The sequence below is a fragment of the Panicum hallii genome, chromosome 4 (assembly GCF_002211085.1).
Source record: "Panicum hallii strain FIL2 chromosome 4, PHallii_v3.1, whole genome shotgun sequence".
Lineage (NCBI taxonomy): Eukaryota > Viridiplantae > Streptophyta > Magnoliopsida > Poales > Poaceae > Panicum > Panicum hallii.
In genome coordinates, this window is record NC_038045.1 from 6,484,872 (window position 1) to 6,503,043 (window position 18,172).

An 18,172-nucleotide genomic window follows, 5' to 3' on the forward strand; every position below is an offset into this window, starting at 1 on the left:
CTACACTGCACAGTACCCTACCCGGTTCCCATCTCGCCTGAGCACCCCCCGTCCTCCGGCCGGCGGGGAGGACACCTCAGTTGGAAGCCACATGGCGCGAGGATCCCTTGATCCGTTTGGCCACAACAAATCATTAGCATGAACTAGCACAGGTTTGCATGGGCTTTCCATACAACAATGGGGAAGAAGGAATGCCGATGATATGATTTTCGAATAAAAACCAAAAAAAATGGGAAGAAAAAAAGACCAAGCTCAGTAAGGGCTCCAGCCATCTGATATGGGTCAGATGAACGTGACGACCCATGTGTCACGAGAGCATTTCATCATCACTTGGTGTAATTATTTTGGGTGAGAGAGGCTCGAACTCTCGACCTCAGGATAACTCAAGCTATGAGACCTACGCGCTAGCCAACTGCGCCACCACCCCGTTGATGCAACGGATGAGGAAATGTTCCTAGATGTTCAGTACTCACCAGCATGTGTGCCACAGCTTACACAAGGAGCCGAGACGAGAATTCGATTGTTTGGGAAGCAAATCGCCACCTGTATCGTCTATTGCAGAAGTAGAATTTGAAAAGGAATGAGCCCATTTACAAATTTGAAAACGTAGTTATATTTGTGGATAAAGGAAGTAACTTTATAGTATGCAAGTTTTGCTCAACATCTAAATTAGATACTACCGGTGCAAATTGGTGACCCTTAAATCCAGCCCCAATCCTATTTAGTTCAAATATTTTTACTGCTTCTTAAAAATAGAATTTCAATTTAAAAAATTAGCACAAATATTTAAACTAAAGAGGGTTGGAGGTGCACCTAAAAGTCACCAATTTACACCCCTATTAGATACCACCTATGAAAAATTGAGTTTTACCAATTTGATTATATGCGCTTACGCTCATTTTACATGCTGTGATATGTTAATTTATGTAACATTCAATGAATTGAACCCTTTTAAGAGATTGAATACATAACTATTACATAATGTTTGAAATTAAGTGGACTGAAAGAGAGGTAGTCAGAGGCAGACAATACCCACCCCGCGAGCTTCCTTGCAAAGTAGAGGAAAGGTTTCTCGAAGTTGTAGTTGCTCCTGAAATCACAAGATTTTTAGTTCTTTTTCAGGAAACGACCAAGATGTAATAAGAAGCATCTAAGATTGTTTAGTTCATGCTTGCTTCTTTTTAATGTACTTCTTTTGATCAGCACTTGTAACCTTTCATTCATATGCACCGGTACTGTCATAATGAAAATAGGTAGGTGCATCCCCTATTGATTTGCTCCAACAAAAAGAAGCCTCCAAAGAAAAAAATAATAATATCCAGCTCCAACTTTTTCTCAAACCCAGTCACATAACGCAGTCGCTAGCAATCATCAGGGTCAGTTTCATAATGGCACATGAGCAAATCCAAATTCCGGGATAGCATTTGGACGAATCCCAGTTTTCATGATGGCAAAACAGTGGACTGCGACACGATAAGAGCACAGCACCAGAGGCATGTGAAAAACTGATTTCCATCTCCACTCCTCTTTGATGGACCAATAAACGAAATTTCAACTAGTAAAGCTGTTACACGACATTGACAGGTTTGACAAACATTTTCAGAATCTCACTACAGCTAATCCGACAACGCACGGCCATTCGCTTCAGGCCTTCAACTGTTTCGGCATGTAAGCTTTGACCATGGCGCGAAAGGTGAGCTTCTCACTTCCAGAGTTTCCGCAGGGACATGTTCTTCTCTATATCCTTCTTCATCACCTTCGCCACTGCCATCTCGAAATCCTCCTGGGTGACGTGCACCCTTCTCTCACGAAGGGCAAACATTCCCGCTTCTGTGCAAACAGCCTGCAAAATACAGTCAGGATCAACTTGAGAAATTCATATATACACGCTACATATCTGTTGGTTTCGACTTCCAGTACATAAATGGTTGAGCAATTGATGGCTGGGACACAGGACTTAAGTTTTGCCTAATTGCGCAGCTGAAATGGTGAGGATGAATCAGGACAACAGCTAAATTTGCACTCTTTACCCGAACCAAGTCTTGCTTGGATGGCATTTTAACTACATGGACTAAAATGGTACCTGGACCTGCACTACTGAAGATGCTTAAAGAAGTAGTTTTTGTGTTTATTGTGTACTGTCCAATTCTGAATGCATTTTTTCTATTCTTAAGGCATGCTTTCTAATCTAGGATGTTGGCCTATTAGTGACACCAATACACACCTTCAGCTCTGCTCCTGATGATCCATTCATCTTCGCAGCGATCTTTTTCAGATCAATGCCACGCATCAAGTTCATTCTTCTGGAGTGGATCTTCAGAATATCAACGCGAGACTACAAGAGCAAATGCTTACAGGTAAGTCAAAATTAGCAGTAGATGCTTAGGCCAATACAAAGCTAATTGATCAAAAACTAATAGCGTGCTGAGTGCTGCACCACTTACAGTTTCACTCGGATTTGGAAATTCAATCTTCCTGTCAATGCGACCAGGCCTCAGGAGGGCTTGATCCAATATGTCCATCCTGTTTGTTGCCATAAGAACCTTAATCTTATTTGTTGATTCAAAACCATCAAGTTGGTTCAGAAGCTCAAGCATGGTTCGCTGAACCTCACTGTCACCACCGCCACCTCCTGACCCCATCCTAGCAGATCCAATTGAGTCTATTTCGTCCATAAATATAATGGATGGTGCATGTTCCCTGTCAAAATAAAATGAGGTACTTAAGTATCTTAGACTATGTTTCTATGCACGCATTTATCTCAAGAAATTATCTTAGAATCCCATTGAAGTAACGCTGACAGCAAAGAATTGATTGCAACATAAACTGAGAGTGGTTACCTAGCCATCACAAAAAGTTCGCGAACCATCCGGGAACCCTCTCCAATGTACTTCTGAACCAGCTCAGAACCTGACACCCTAATGAAGGTGCAGTCTGTGTGATGAGCAACCGCACGTGCAAGTAAAGTTTTTCCAGTACCTGGAGGACCATAGAGAATGACACCCTGAAAGATGAAGGGGTAAACATTAATATTAGTATCAGCCACAGAATAATAACTAGAATAATGGCATCAAGGGGCTAGTAAACAAATCTAACCTTTGGTTGGGCAATCCCAAGACTCTCGAACAACTCAGGATGCTTAATTGGAAGCTCGATCACCTGAAGATTGAGTTTTTATGAAAGAGTGCTAACAGTAGTAGAAAACAACAAAATGTAGTGTGCAATGAAATTCTTCACACACCTCTTTGATCTCTTTAATTTGCTGATCAAGACCACCAATCATATCATATGTGGAATCAGGAACCTTCTCGACCTTCATAAGATTAACCAATGGATCGACTTTACTGGGCAGGATAACATGAAGCATATAGCTGCCACTTCGAAGAGCAACTCTTGTGGAAGGCGTGAGCTTTGCAATATCTATATTTTTATCAACATCTACGATATATTTGCCTTCTGGATGCACCTGAAGATTGCCATAACCAGTTAAATACAATAGGATGAGTGGGAAACTCTGCTCCATTCAAAACATATGTGCCGATACAAATACATCTGCTATAATAATATTCGTACTCATACTTTGAGCACCCTATGCAAAACAAAAGGAGAAGGAAAACAGAAAATAATTCTGTTAAAATTCCCATGGCATTCTCTGACTATGTATCAGATTTAAATTATGGATATTTTCCACAGAAATGATAAGTAGTATGTCGTGTGAAATCATGAGTGCCTAGATCTAAAATATAATATGGATTCCATAGATAAAACATCATTCCAGTTTTTATTCCATTCCCTATTTAGTGACATCACCAAGTACTACTAGATACTTGAGTAATATTTGAAATAAAATAATCCACATCTACCTAGTTCGTGTGTATTATTTTTTAACAGCATACTTTCGGAAGTTGCAGGAAGGAAGTCATTTTTCTTTTCCACATAAAAGTAATGCTCCATCAAGTAACCAGAAAAGTAAAGCAAAGAAAGGAGATGTACCTTCACTAGAACCTTTGACTTGCTCATCACCTTCACAACCTCACCAACATGTGAAGCCGGCTCTTGAAGCAGATTCAACTCTTCCCGGCAAAATTTAACTGCAAAGAGAATTTGAAGACAAAATTTGAGAGTGGTCAACAATTGTTAGAACTAGCATAGTGCATTCCAAAATCCTCATTAACAATTTATCTACAAAGTAACATCTAGTATCAGCACCTCATCTAAAGAACGGATTCCACGGGTGCTCTGCACAGAAAGCAAAATTCATGCTAATCTAGAACTAGATACAAATATACAATACAACAGTGAAATTTAACCATAGAAGCCGCTGGGAATTGTTAAAGTTAGAAGGTTTTTGAGCAGTTGATTGGACCGAGTTCAGTGCCCTAGCAGTAGGTAACTTTAAATTCTGAAAGGAGATGAAACGATCTTCAGGACAACACACTAGCAAAATTCATCAATACTCAACATGAAATACAAAGTCACAAACAACAGAACAGGACCAGAAAACTCTCCACGGCAAGGGAGACCTATACTTTAAACCTAACCGGTGAATACTTGGATTAAACATGAAATTTGCGAAGAAAATTCTATTTCTCTGAAAAAGAATGAAAACATGAATCCGCGGATCGTCTTTTGGGTACACTCCACACGCCCGAATTAAACCAAACAAGGAGTCCCACCTACGCGCTAGAGGGTGAGAGATGAGGGTTTAGGGTTTGGGGGAACCGGCGCTCTTCGATACCTCGGGAGTTGAGGACGTTGCGCTGGGCCTCCTGGCGGCGGAGGTCGTTGATCTTCAGCAGGAGCGCGAGGTCCACGTCGTGGATGTGCTGCTTGTAGTACCGCCCCAGCCCCTCTCCCACGCCACTCCCCTTCGCCGCCGCCGCCGCCTTGGAGCCGGCCGCCGGCAGCGCCGAGGGCTGCGAGACGTCCATCGCCACCGTCGCCATCGCGCGATTCGCTTCGCCGCTTCGCCGCGGCTTGGATTTTGTTTGTTCGAGTTCGGTTTCGACGAGGAGCGCTGCTGCCTTCGTGGGCTGGTGGGCTGATTCTGTTCTGTTCTGGTGCCTGGACTCGTGTGGGGATATATCGGAGGACCGAGGGAGAGCCGACTCGGATGCCCGTATATCGCATATGTTACAAAAATAATGATCCATTGGCCCAATTAAATTTTCAGCCCAGCTCTTCCTCTTCTTCCTCCTTGCGCCGCTGCTGCTCATGCTACCACCACCCTGGGGTGGGGTTTCGGGTTAAGGTTAGAGGTTTCAGGGTTCTAGGTTGTCAAGATAGGGTTGCCTTCGGCGTGGCTGGCTCTAGAGGAAGGTCGCCGGCGGTAGGATGGCGTGCGGAAGTGGCGGGTTGTGGGCGGGGTGGCGAGGCGGCGGAAGCCGCTGGCCGCAGGCTGTGGAGAACAACCGGTGGCCCGTGGTTGTAGCCGGCGGCGCGAGAGCCGGTGGAGCAAGAAAGAAGTTGAGCTCGCTCCTGGGCCGATCTTCTTGTGGCTGAAGTTAAAGTCTCGGACCGGATCACCGGATTCGATTCAAACTGAATTTGAATGTTGATCGGATTATTCTCTAAGTTGAAGCTGGCTTTTGGGTTTCTTTTTCAGTGAAGCTGAAGTTAATCTGCGACTAGAAGCCAACCAAATTCTATAACAAACTGATTACGGAAGAGCTCAAGATCACGTAGCCACTTAGCCAGAGCAGCGCACTGTATTTTTCACCTTTTTTAAATTTTTTTGATGGTCAGCTGTAGGGGAGAGAATCCCCCACCTTTTTTATTTGCTTTTTCTTTCTTCAGCCTGTGCGGAAAAATGAATTTGGAAATCCATAATTTCAGCTAGTGCAAATAAAAAAATCTAGAACGTATTTGGTATATTTGAAGTTTCTCTAGGAAGAGAAAGAGACAAAAACCATACCATGAGTAATAGAAATATTAATGTAGTGACTTCTAGACACGTAGTCGTAGCGGCTACGGGAACGGGTCGCGGTAGGGCTAGGGTCATGCATCAATTGGCTACCATTCTTCAGCGAGCTAGGCTGGAAAGAGGGTGGTGGCGGCCATAGCTAAAGGTGCAGCGTAGTGGCCACTCGCACCCTCTATAACGGGTAGTTAGTTTTTTTAAGATTACATATTACAATTCAGATATTCACAACGCACGATATTTATCCCTCTAATCTATAAGTATTTTCGAAGACTGAGCCGGTAAATTTTTAGAATTGATAAAATCACCAAAGACGTCTCGCTGTCGATAGAAACATCACATGCTATTGGTTCGAAGTCCAAACTAAAATCGCACCGAACTAATGACAGTTGTGCTCAGCAATAAAACCCACCAAACCAATCTGCTTGCGTCAAAAACCAAACTGAACTAAACTGCCTACGTCAAAAACCAAAACGGATCCAATTCATCGATGTGCGCTGTGACTCTCCTACTTCTTCTAGGCTTGATCGACGCGCCAATGACGAGGCATTACCGGCGCTGCTATGGGATGCTGCTTCCTTGCCCGCCGCAATCGACGGGGTTGCAATCGAGCCGCACGTATGGGACGCAGGTCAGACCGAGCCGAACCGTCCATTCTGAATGCTAATCCCAACCAAACCAGATCACCAGCTCTCTCAACCCATTTAGCACCAAACCAAATCGACGTAAAAGAAAAATCAAACCATAATACCTGGTTTTAACCGAGACCATTACCAGCTTGACCTAATTCTAAAAAATTCGCTCTAACAGGGAGTAGTATTTTGTAGATTCAGTTGAGGAAAAAGGCAGATTTATTTCAAGCCTATAAAATCAGTAGAGAAGCCCACCTAATAACTCTATAGGACCTGTTTTGCTCCGGTACCCACTGAATGTGCCGAATCCAAAGTGAGAAATCAAATAAAATATTGCCCAGAGTTATTCCAATTTTATCTTATTCTCACCTTTCATCGGATGCAGGGATTTTGACGTTGTTACCCTGTTTACCCCTGTTTTGAGTGCTAATGGTAATTTTACCTCTCCTTTTGGCTTTGTGCAATTTTGCCCTGCTTTTTGAAAATAAAGCTTCAATTTGCCCCTATTCTATTAAAAGGAGTTAGCGGTGTTAAATTTGTAGAAAAAGATAGGTATTCCCTATGTGATTTTGCCCTGGCCAGGCCCCCTCCGACCGGTGGGGCCCGCTGGTCAGGTGCTAGGAGTGCTTGATGTCAAAAGAAGGGCAAAATCACATAGGCATACCTGTTTTTGCTACAAATTTAACATTGTTAACTCCTTCTAACAGAATAGGGGAAAATTAGAGCTTCGTTTTCAAAAAGCGAGAGGAAAATCGTACAAAATAAAAAGAAGGGATAAATCACCATTGGCATTTAAAATAGAGGCAAGAACACCAAAGCCCCTCGGATTTAATGGAGTTAACATCGGATTTACGATATGTTTGATTGAATTGATCTTCGTATACTTAAATAAACAAACAAGAGCAGTGTTAAATATTCCTTATGAGAAGGTTATTTACACGTGAGACCCCTGTCAGTAGGCACGATCGAGGGATGATGTTCTTACTTGAAAATTGGCCTGCGGTACACTACTAGAAAACGGTCTATCGGTACCAGCACGTTAGTGCCGTCAAAAACGAGCCGGCACTAACGTGCCTCAACAGTGTCAGGCGGGCACGTTAGTGCCGGCTAGAAATACCAGCCGGCACTAACGCGCCATCCCCCCAACTGTCACACGGCTGCCACAGCGGTCAAAACGCACGTTAGTGCCGGTCGGCATTTCTAGCCGGCACTAACTTGGTCAATTACAAGTTAGTGCCGGCTGTCAGCTCTAGCCGGCACTAAAAGTAGACAGTTAGTGCCGGCTAAAGCCACCAGCCGGCACTAACTTGCCCCATATATACCGGCCACCACATCCCAGCCCTCCCTCCATTTCATTTGCCACTCTTCTTCTTCCCGAGCCCTCCTTCACTCCCATGGCGTGTTACAGGGGAGGTGCTGCCCATTTTTTCCCAAATTTGTGAGGATTTCACCCATCCAAGTGCACCAAAGGTTAGTAGCTTCTTCCACTCTTCTTTCACGGTGTTTATTCTTTGTTTCATGCTTTCTAGATAAAGAAAATAGTGATTTTAAGGTTGAGGAAAAATGAGCATAATTTTCCGATTTGTTCATTAATTTGAGCAAAATAGAATCCATTTGTTACTTTTTAGAGAAGGTTTTCTAGATAGTTTGACCATCACATATTTAGAATAATTTTTTTGAATTATTTCACGGGGACATGTGTATATGTTAATGTGCAAAATTTTAGGAATTTTAAGGATATCACGGCGAGTACATCTATTGGACAACCCGCACACAATAAATGCACAAGCCATATAATAATCTCTAGAAAAATTTCTGCAAATTATAAATATTCCGATGTATGTATAGTTCGAAGCTTTGCAAATAAATCTTGAGTAAAACTACAGAGGCAATTCATTGTAGAACTTTTCGAACTGTACGGCTACTATTGAATGCAAGTTGATAAAGATTTCGTGTATTTCCACTCAATATACATGTACTAGATGTATTTCTTCCTATCCAACAAAAGGAATGATGCCATATCTCATTGGGTTGATATTGCTCCCAAGTCCCAATCAATTCGAACTCAAATCAAAGCAATGGTATGGCATATATTATGAAAAATTGCACATTAACCTTAGATGTCACTACACTGAATAAATCCAAATGGCTGCAAATAAAAATTTCTCAAAACGATATATATGGATATTATTGTCATAATGCAAGGAGATTTATGTACTTAATACATAAGAATGGGAGGGTGTGAAGTGGGCACATGATTGTATTATAAATTTTTTAAGAATCATCAAAATCCTTCCCAAAACCATATTTAGAGGTTTCGAAAATGACATCCAAAAACGCAAGTCGTCACGAGAAAGCAACAGGGCAGTTGTAAAATAACAGAAATGACCCGGAACAACCGCCACCACGAACAAAAACCACCAACAAACTCGCAAAAACACAAGTCATCAACAAAGCAACAGGGCACTTGTAAAATCACATAAAATGACCCAGAACAACCGCAAATTAGAACTCGCAGTACTCGCCACGATTTAGGGTGTGTTCGTTTTCTGGGGCATAAAGTTTAGAGGGGTGACATGTGTATATGTTACTATGCATAATTTTAGGGATTTTAAGGATGAGGGACAATGAGCATGATTCACTAATTTGTTCATTAATTTGAGCAAGGTAGAATTGATTAGTTGCTTTTCAGAGAATGATTATTATATAGTTTGAACATCACATATTTAGAATGATTTTTTTGAATTATTTCATGGTGACATGTGTATATGTTATTGTGCCAATTTATTTTGCTATTTAGTTTAAATTTACTAGATAGGTGGCCTATGACACATTTACATTTTTTTAAATTACTTCATAGTAACCTGTTTTTAGAGATAATGAGCATGATTTTTTTTTAATTTGTACAGATGGACCGGCAATGGATGCACGGAAGCCGGAGCACCTCGGCGTGGATTCAGGGTTTAGATTCTTTTCTCAAGGCAGCAGTGGCAAATAGGTCGCCAAAGGGTTTAATGTGCTGTCCATGCAGTGTTTGCGAAAATAAAAAGGAATTCCGGAAAAGAGAAACTCTATGGAATCACCTGGCCTTGAATGGTTTTATGAGTAACTATAGCCTTTGGACTAAGCACGGCGAAGTTGGAGTTATGATGGAAGATAATGAAGAAGATGACGATGGTGATAACAATCTTCCAGATTGGGCATGGGTTCATGAAACAGGTAGCTTTCAAGATGAACCAATGGACGAGGGTGAAGCAAATGTTGAACAAGAGGAGCCACCTGACGAGCTAGGTCAGGCGTTGCTTGATGCACGGAAAGACAGTGACACTGTGAAGGAGGCATTAAAGTTTGAGAAGATGTTGGAGGATCACAAAAGGCCGTTGTTCCCTAATTGCAAACCGGAGCAGAAGAAGTTGGGTACCACGCTAGAGATGCTGAAATGGAAGGCAAGTAATGGTGTCACCGATAAGGGATTTGGTGAGCTATTAAAGATTGTAAAGAACATGCTTCCTGAGGGTAATGAACTGCCGTCAACAACATACGAAGCTAAAAAGATGGTTTGCCCTCTTGGATTGGACGTGCAGAAGATTCACGCATGTCTTAACGACTGCATCCTGTATCGCGGCGAATACGAGAACTTGGAAGCTTGTCCTGTTTGTAGCGCATTGCGGTATAAGATCAGGCGAGATGATCCAGGTGATGTTGATGGGGAGCCGGTAAAGAAGAGAGTTCCCGCAAAGTTGGTGTGGTACTTCCCTATAATACCACGTCTGAAGCGCTTTTTCAAAAACAAGGACAACGCTAAGTTGATACGGTGGCACAAAGAAGACCGTAAGGAGGATCACATGATCAGACACCCAGCAGATGGGTCCCAGTGGAGAAACCTTAACCGAGAGTATCCTCAATTTGACAACGACCCAAGGAATATAAGATTTGCTCTAAGTGCGGATGGAATGAATCCGTACGGTGAGTTTGGCAGCGCTCATAGTACATGGCCCGTGACCCTATGTATGTTCAACCTTCCTCCTTGGTTATGCCTGAAGCGTAAGTTCATCATGATGCCGGTGCTTATAGAAGGGCCAAAAGAACCTGGCAACGATATTGATGTGTTCCTGCAACCCTTGATGGATGATCTCTTACTGCTCTGGAAAGAAGAAGGTGTACATGTGTGGGATGAGTATAAACAGGAGTCTTTCAACCTCCGAGCTTTGCTTTTTGTATGCATCAATGATTGGCCTGCACTTGCAAAACTTTCGGGACAGTCGAACATGGGATACATGGCCTGCACCCACTGTTATGATGAAACCGATAGCATTTATTTGAAACACTGTAAGAAGTGCGTATACATGGGCCATCGCCGATTCCTTCCTACCGATCACCCCCTAAGAACCGAAGGGAAGCATTTCAAAGGAGAGTCCGAAACTCGTCGTAAGCCTCTGTTCCGTAATGGAAAGCGTGTGTTCTCGATGATCAAGGATGTGAAGGTAGTATTTGGAAAGGGTCCCGGTAGCCAACCTGTTCCGAAGGATGACCAGGGACATGTTCCAATGTGGAAGAAGAAATCTATATTGTGGAACCTACCTTATTGGCAAGTCTTACAGGTTCGCAACGCAATTGATGTGATGCATCTATCGAAGAATCTTTGCGTCAACCTACTAGGCTTTCTGGGAGTGTATGGTAAGTCAAAAGACACATTGGAAGCAAGGCGCGACATGTGGATGCTAGCCGGGCGACAAGGCTTGCAACCCGAGAAGAGAGACAAAGGACGCCACTATTTAAAACCTGCCAGCTATAATCTGAGTAAAGAGGAGAAGGAAATCATGTTCGATTGCTTGAACAGTATCAAGGTCCCGTCTGGGTACTCCTCAAATATACAGGGCATAATAAATGTGAAAGAGAAGAAAATTCAAAACTTGAAGTCCCATGACTGCCACGTTCTGATGACACAATTACTTCCGGTTATACTGAGGGGTGTTCTACCGGAAAATGTGAGATTGACAGTTGTAAAGCTTTGTGCATTCATGAATGAAATTTCACAGAAAGCAATTAATCCAAATAATCTAATAAAGCTGCAGAAAGACATTGTCGAATGTCTTGTCAGCTTTGAGATGGTCTTCCCACCTTCCTTCTTCAATATTATGACACACCTTCTAGTTCATATTGTGACAGAAATAACTATTCTGGGTCCTGTTTTTCTACACAATATGTTCCCTTTCGAGAGATTCATGGCAGTATTGAAAAAGTACGTGCGTAAACGTTCTCGCCCAGAAGGATGCATTGCTAAGGGCTATGGAACCGAGGAGGTCATTGAGTTTTGCGTTGACTATCTTCCCGATCTCAATTCGATTGGGCTCCCCGTGTCACACCATGAGGGGCGATTAAAGGGAAAAGGCACACTAGGAAAGAAATGTAATGTGCACATCCCTTGTAGTGAATTCAGCCAAGCAAACTTCACGGTTCTTCAGAATTCATCCAAGGTGGCTCCATATATTGATGAGCACATGAATATTATACAGTCTGAAAATCCACAAAAGAATCTTTCTTGGATTACACGCCAACATATAAAAACTTTTGACGGCTGGTTTAGACGAAAATTATTGGGCAACAACACAGTTGATCAAGAACTTCAATGGCTGGCTAGGGGACCATCAATCACTGTCCAGCAATACCAAGGGTACGAAATCAATGGGTATACATTTTATACGAGAGCTCAAGACAAAAAAAGCACCAACCAAAACAGTGGTGTCCGTATGTGTATAGTAAACAGTAATGGAGAAAAGAACAACTACTATGGTGTCATAGAGGAGATATGGGAACTTGAATATGGACCCATAGTTGTCCCTTTATTTCGTTGCGAATGGGTGGCTGGAGGAGGCGTAACGAAGGACCGGTATGGGATGACCATAGTTGACTTTAAAAAGATTGGATATAAAGATGAACCATTTGTTCTAGCCAAGGATGTGACACAAGTGTTCTATGTGAAGGACATGTCGAGCAAACCGAAGAAGAAGTCAGATAAGACGTCTGAAGCAGACAAGGCTGGAAATGAGCCGAAACGGCACATAGTTCTTCCAGGAAAAAGAAAAGTTGTTGGAGTTGAGGATATTTCGGACAATTCGGAAGATTATGACCAGATTGATGACCTTCCTCCATTCTCAGTTGACGTTGACCCTAGCATCCTCTTATCCAAAGAGGACACACCTTACTTACGCTGTGATCACGCTCAAGGCACTTTCGTCAAAAGGAAGATTATCAATGTTCCAGTACATAATGATAATGAGTAGTAGTTTTTTGTAAATTATGTATTGAATTCTCTCAATCAGTGATGTAATGTAACGCACCGCATCGTACTTATCTCAATTCTTGATATTATTTCTCCAATTATGACATAATATCATCTTCAGATAATATTATATTTTTGCATGGTATAAATATTATTTACATTCACAAATTTTGTATTACTAGAAGCATTGAAACATTAAATTACAAACAAATAATCAAGTAATATGAGAATTGATTACATCATTGTATAGGGTACTATTGAAAAGTTTTTTGAAGAATTTTGCATGGATCAAAATGAAGTGTTTTCGATTTATTATCAATAACAGAAACATATACACATATAAACCCTTTACGCTACACATAATTGATAATGGTTGCATATTCGTTAATTTACTTCAATTACTATTATTATTGTGTACATATAATTACTATAATTATTGTGTAGCTAAAAATAAGATATAAATTTTTGTTATATTATTCTAATTATTGAGCCTATGTTGAATAAATTTATGAATACTGCAAATTTAGTGAAAATGGGAACTGGCCACGCCAGTTCCCGCGCGCCAATTCCCGCGCGGATGACACATTAGTGCCGGCTGGTAACTCTAGCCGGCACTAACCGTGGACAAGTTAGTGCCGGCTGGTAACCCTAGCCGGCACTAACTTGCCCACGTGACGTCAGGTGGGCAACTTAGTGCCGGCTGGTAATATCAGCCGGCACTAAGTTGCCCACCTGACGTCACGTGGGCAAGTTAGTGCCGGCTAGGGTTACCAGCCGGCACTAACCGCGCCATCCCCCCAACAAGTTAGCCCCTTCGCCCAGTTTTCAGATCGACGTCGCCCCAACTTACCCGCCGCCCCCGCCTCCTCGCGCCCCTGCTGCCGCCGCCCGAAGCTCCGGCCGCCGCGCACGTCGTCGTCCTCGCACGCGGCCCCTTCCCCGCAGCCCGGCCGCCCGTCTGCCTCTGCCGCCGGGTCCTCGCGCCACTGCTCCGCGTCCTCGCGCCCCGTTGCTGCCGCCGCCCGAAGCTCCGGCCGCGGCGCACCTCGTCGTCGTCCTCGCGCGCGGCCCGTCCTGCGCAGCCCGGCCGCCCGGCTGCCCGTGCCGCCTCGAGGTCCTCGCGCCACTGCTCCGTCTCCTCGCGCCCCATTGCTGCCGCCGCCCGAAGCTCCGGCCCCCACCGTCGACCCCTCCCTCCGGACCTCCTCCTCGCCCTCCGAGCGCAAAAACGGGTTCGAGGTGAGCACATCAACTTGCGTAAGCATCTGGTTAATTGCACATCAACAATGTGCCAACAATGTGCCGAGTTATGTGATACCCTGCTTCTTACTGTCAATTGCAAGAGATGGTGGTAGTAGACTACCACTGTATGTATGATAATGATACTATGTTTCTTAATATCACCACATTTTGACAGGCATAACTTTGGCTAAATTAACTTTTCCATTTCTTCAGGATAATATATGAGCAATCTGGCAGTTCCAACTTGTATTGGCAGTGTAAAATATATGCATCATGTTGGCTATTGTGGTTGAACAAAAATGACACCAGATTCGGCACATCTTAGTACCTAAAGCAACAAAGTTCTTTTTAATAACTAAGTTTTGGTGACAATACATCTGTGCTAATTGCCAAGTCAAGTGACTTTACCTGAGTTTCCTCTGTCAAACTGTACCCGCAACGAGTCTGCCCTGTTCCTCAAATTGGCATTATCATCAGCAATGTCAACTTCATATGAGGATGATAGGCCATTTTTGTGTTTGTTCTTTTCAGAGAAAGAGCATAGCTGCTGACTGGTATTGAGTTTAGAAAAATATGATTCCAATGCCTTCAGTTGACTTCTTTCTTTCCTTTGAGATGGACTAGAAATAATCTTATTGTCCTCATGGGCAAATCTGGAGCTGCAATTCTCTTCGACATCTTTATTGTTCACCTTGACAATAACACACTGTCTTGCCTTTGGTTGTAACATTGACTTCAAAGAATGTAAAATGAAATTGGCATCCTTCCCATTAGTATAAAATTGATTTGACCAATGTTCATTTAGTTTCTAAAAGCTACAATGATTATTTGTTGTTCTATGCAAAAAGCAAAACAGCGATTTAGTTTCTCTTTTATATATGCCATTAGTATAAAATTGATTTGACCAATGTTAATGACAGCTCACCTCGTCGTCCTCGCGCCATTGCTGTGGCGCCCAAAGCTCCGGCCCCCACCGTCGACCCCTCCCTCCGGACCTCCTCCTCGCCCTCTTCGGTAATTGGATCTTCTCAACTTTGATCATTAGTAGATGACTTATATTCTTAGCATCCCAGAGCTTCTCAAGGGAAATAGTTCATTTCTAAAAGCTGTAGATTTCATTTGGAAATTACGCTTTGATGGTTTAATAATTTTATTGCATGGAGTCAAGATCGATAATGTTTGCTTGCCACCTATTCTACTGTTGTAGTATGTGAGTGAATCTAGTTGCGCATAGTTGTGCAAATGGGATACCAGTAGAAAAGTTTACATCATAGAGTTTACTATGTTAGTAGAAAAGTTGTTCTGGCTCAACTTTTTCAGTGGCACTATTTCTCCCATCCTCCCATCCAACATTGTCAACTAATATCATCTTTAACCATATTGATCACCAATATTTCATCTCCTCGAATGTTTCTATTTTCTTGTATTTGGTAAGAGTGAAATCTTGACGTTCGAGTACTAGCATTGCCCTCCAATATGAGTGACGAATGGCTCTAGGTTCTGTTAGTAAATTTGGAGTCTGAATTAAATTTAAGCATATGCATAATTGTGTCATAACATGATTAAAGGTGATCCTATCAACTCATGAGAAACAATGTAACTTCTCCGCATTTTGTAACCTGAAAATTCCACCACAACACAACTGATGAGGAAAATTAGCACAATTGTCTCTTATTGCCTGCACATCCTAAAATGGGACCAGTAGTATCTAGGATGAACCAAGGTGCTTTAATACTATCCAAGAATTTGGTTTGTTCTATATAATAAACCTCACACATGTTTTCTCCTCTTCAGGTTCTTGAGCTAGAGGGTGCTTCATTGGATGGTAATAACAGCACGTGTGCACACTTTTCGATATGCATACGTTCTGGATGGATGAGTTGTAATAAAAATGTTTGGATGTGAAGTCTTGCCTTTTGTTTTAACTAGATGGTTTATATGTTGCTTCCGCTGGCTCTTTTGTTTAGTTCCTTCTTGTTACTAGTGAGGCGTACGAATGTCCTGTTGAGTCAACATATCTATGTCATATTATATTAGTCTAATACAGTCATATTCACATAATCTATTCATTCGTTATCAAATTTCAGGGTATGTGCACATGAGCACTTATGTGTAAGTGGCACATGTATATCTGCCCTATGTAGTCCATAGTGTAAGGGCCCACGTAGTTTAGTCCAGAATTATTTATGAAAGCTATTCAGTCTGAGACGCACTGGCCCCGATTCGCACACGGGAGGCTCGATTCGCACACGGGAGGCCCGATTCGCACACGGGAGGCTCGATTCGCACACGGGAGGCCCGATTCGCACACGGGAGGCCCGATTCGCACATGTATTTGTTTTGTTCAGTTGTAAAAGATATTAACTTATTCTGGATCTAAATAACCATGTGAGCATTTATGAATATAAACGTGTGTACAATATTTTTGCAAATACATACATTTTATTAGTACTAGAAAATACTTAATGTTTTTTTATTGTTTCGGGTAGTGGAAATGGATCCTACGGACAACCAAGACGAGTTAATGCACGAGCTCATTTGTGGTAGTACTGGGCAAATAGCTCCAGAGTTTCATGAGGACGAGAACGATGGCAGCCAATTTTTAAACTTGCATTATCCTGGCGACCAGGAGCAAGATATTAGTGGGGAGGAAGAAGAAAATGTCGAGGAAGCCGAGGTATGAAATTTAGTGATTCTTCTAGGCATCAGGATAAACGTTTTGTCAATACTTGCCGTGACGTACACTAGTTGCTAGCAACCCGCTTGATAAATTTGCGATTCTTTCAGGCATCAGGATCGACGAGGCCTAAACGGAAACGTGGCTCCAAGAGGAAGATGGTAGGATGTACGACCATCACAGAGATCAACGAAGCAACCGGCGAGCCACTAGCCCCTGGTCAAATTAAGACGACCTTTGTAAATCAATTGGGATATCTTGTTAGGGAGAACGTCCCCATAAAGTACAAGCTTTGGAAGAGAAATAAAGTCTCTGATCGACCTGAAGATATCGTGCCAGATTCAGAGAAAGATTTGTTATGGAAAGAGGTGTCGTTGCACTTCAACTTTCCCCCAGGCAAAGCTGACAAAGTAAAGGGATGGGCATTTAAGAAGATGGCAATTCAGTTCGCCTCGTTCAAGAAAAAATTGGTGGCAAACTTTGTGAACAAGGGCCTCACACCAGATTTTGATAAAGTCTGGAAGAAGCAACGAGAGTGGTGGAATGAATTCGTGAATTACAAGCGCAGTGCTGACAGCATGGCAGCCTCGATTCAAGGCAAAATGAATGCTAGCAAAAAGACAAACTTCCATAGACTTGGGCCTGGAGGTTATAAGGTTGCTGTTCCGAAATGGGAAAAGATGGAAAATAATTTAATTGCAAAAGGAATCGTACCGCAGACCTTGAGTTGGCCCAAACGAGCAAGGTATTACTTCTATGCTCATGGAGGCACACTGGACCCCGACACTGGAATGTTTGTGACTAGCGACGTACTAAGAGAGGCTGCCCAAAGACTTGACGAGGCAATGAGGCGTACGGAAGAAGGAACCTTCCAGCCCAACAGAGAGAATGACGAGCTGACTTACGCTCTTGGGAATGCGGAACACACTGGACGGACCCGAGGCATGGGCGTAGTTCCGTGGAAATATGGCTTTTCCGGAGATCTCGAAACCTACCGAAGCCGATGCAGAAGCAAGGTAGTAGTGGCAGAGAAGATCTGTAGCCTAGAAAACCGGATAATGTCACTTGAGGCAGCAGTTGGGCAACGCTCGGATCAACCAGCTGCCAATGTGGAGTTCAGCACCCCTTCCCAGCGTCGTAGCAGTGTTGCTTCCACAGAGCACCCTGCTTTGGGTGCCGACAGGACGAGGGACCCCATCGACGACATTACCGTTAGGACCCAGTGTGAGCTTCTGGTTCTTTATGGGAAAAAGCTCAAAGTTTGTGCTGAGGGTTATGCGGAAGTCCAAGAAGAAGGCAGTACAATACATTGCCAGCCAATTCCTGAAGGATTCGCCAGAGTCTTTGTTGACCGAATTACTGAAGAACGCTGGGAAGACTTGGACCTCCCGATCCCTATAAGTCCTGAAGAAACAGAA

General features: G+C 42.9%; 2 protein-coding genes across 2 annotated transcripts; one reads left to right on the forward strand and one right to left on the reverse strand.

Annotated features, from left to right (window-relative positions):
- Positions 1-1,498: 1,498 nt before the first annotated feature.
- LOC112889579 (26S proteasome regulatory subunit 8 homolog A-like) lies at positions 1,499-5,029 on the reverse strand. Its single transcript, XM_025956296.1, has 8 exons — positions 4,739-5,029; positions 3,994-4,091; positions 3,242-3,466; positions 3,097-3,159; positions 2,841-3,004; positions 2,445-2,700; positions 2,225-2,335; positions 1,499-1,843 (listed from the first exon to the last, which is right to left on the reverse strand). Exons 1-8 carry the CDS (start codon positions 4,944-4,946, stop codon positions 1,703-1,705), a joined length of 1,266 nt encoding a protein of 421 aa, XP_025812081.1. The 5' UTR covers positions 4,947-5,029; the 3' UTR covers positions 1,499-1,702.
- Positions 5,030-9,566: 4,537 nt separating this feature from the next.
- On the forward strand, positions 9,567-12,794 carry LOC112890242 (the record flags this gene model as incomplete). The annotated part of the gene is made up of 4 exons (XM_025957144.1): positions 9,567-10,518; positions 10,630-11,153; positions 11,307-12,067; positions 12,194-12,794. Coding segments are annotated over exons 1-4 (2,838 nt in total), but the record flags the coding sequence as incomplete, so codon positions are not given.
- Positions 12,795-18,172: the final 5,378 nt, after the last annotated feature.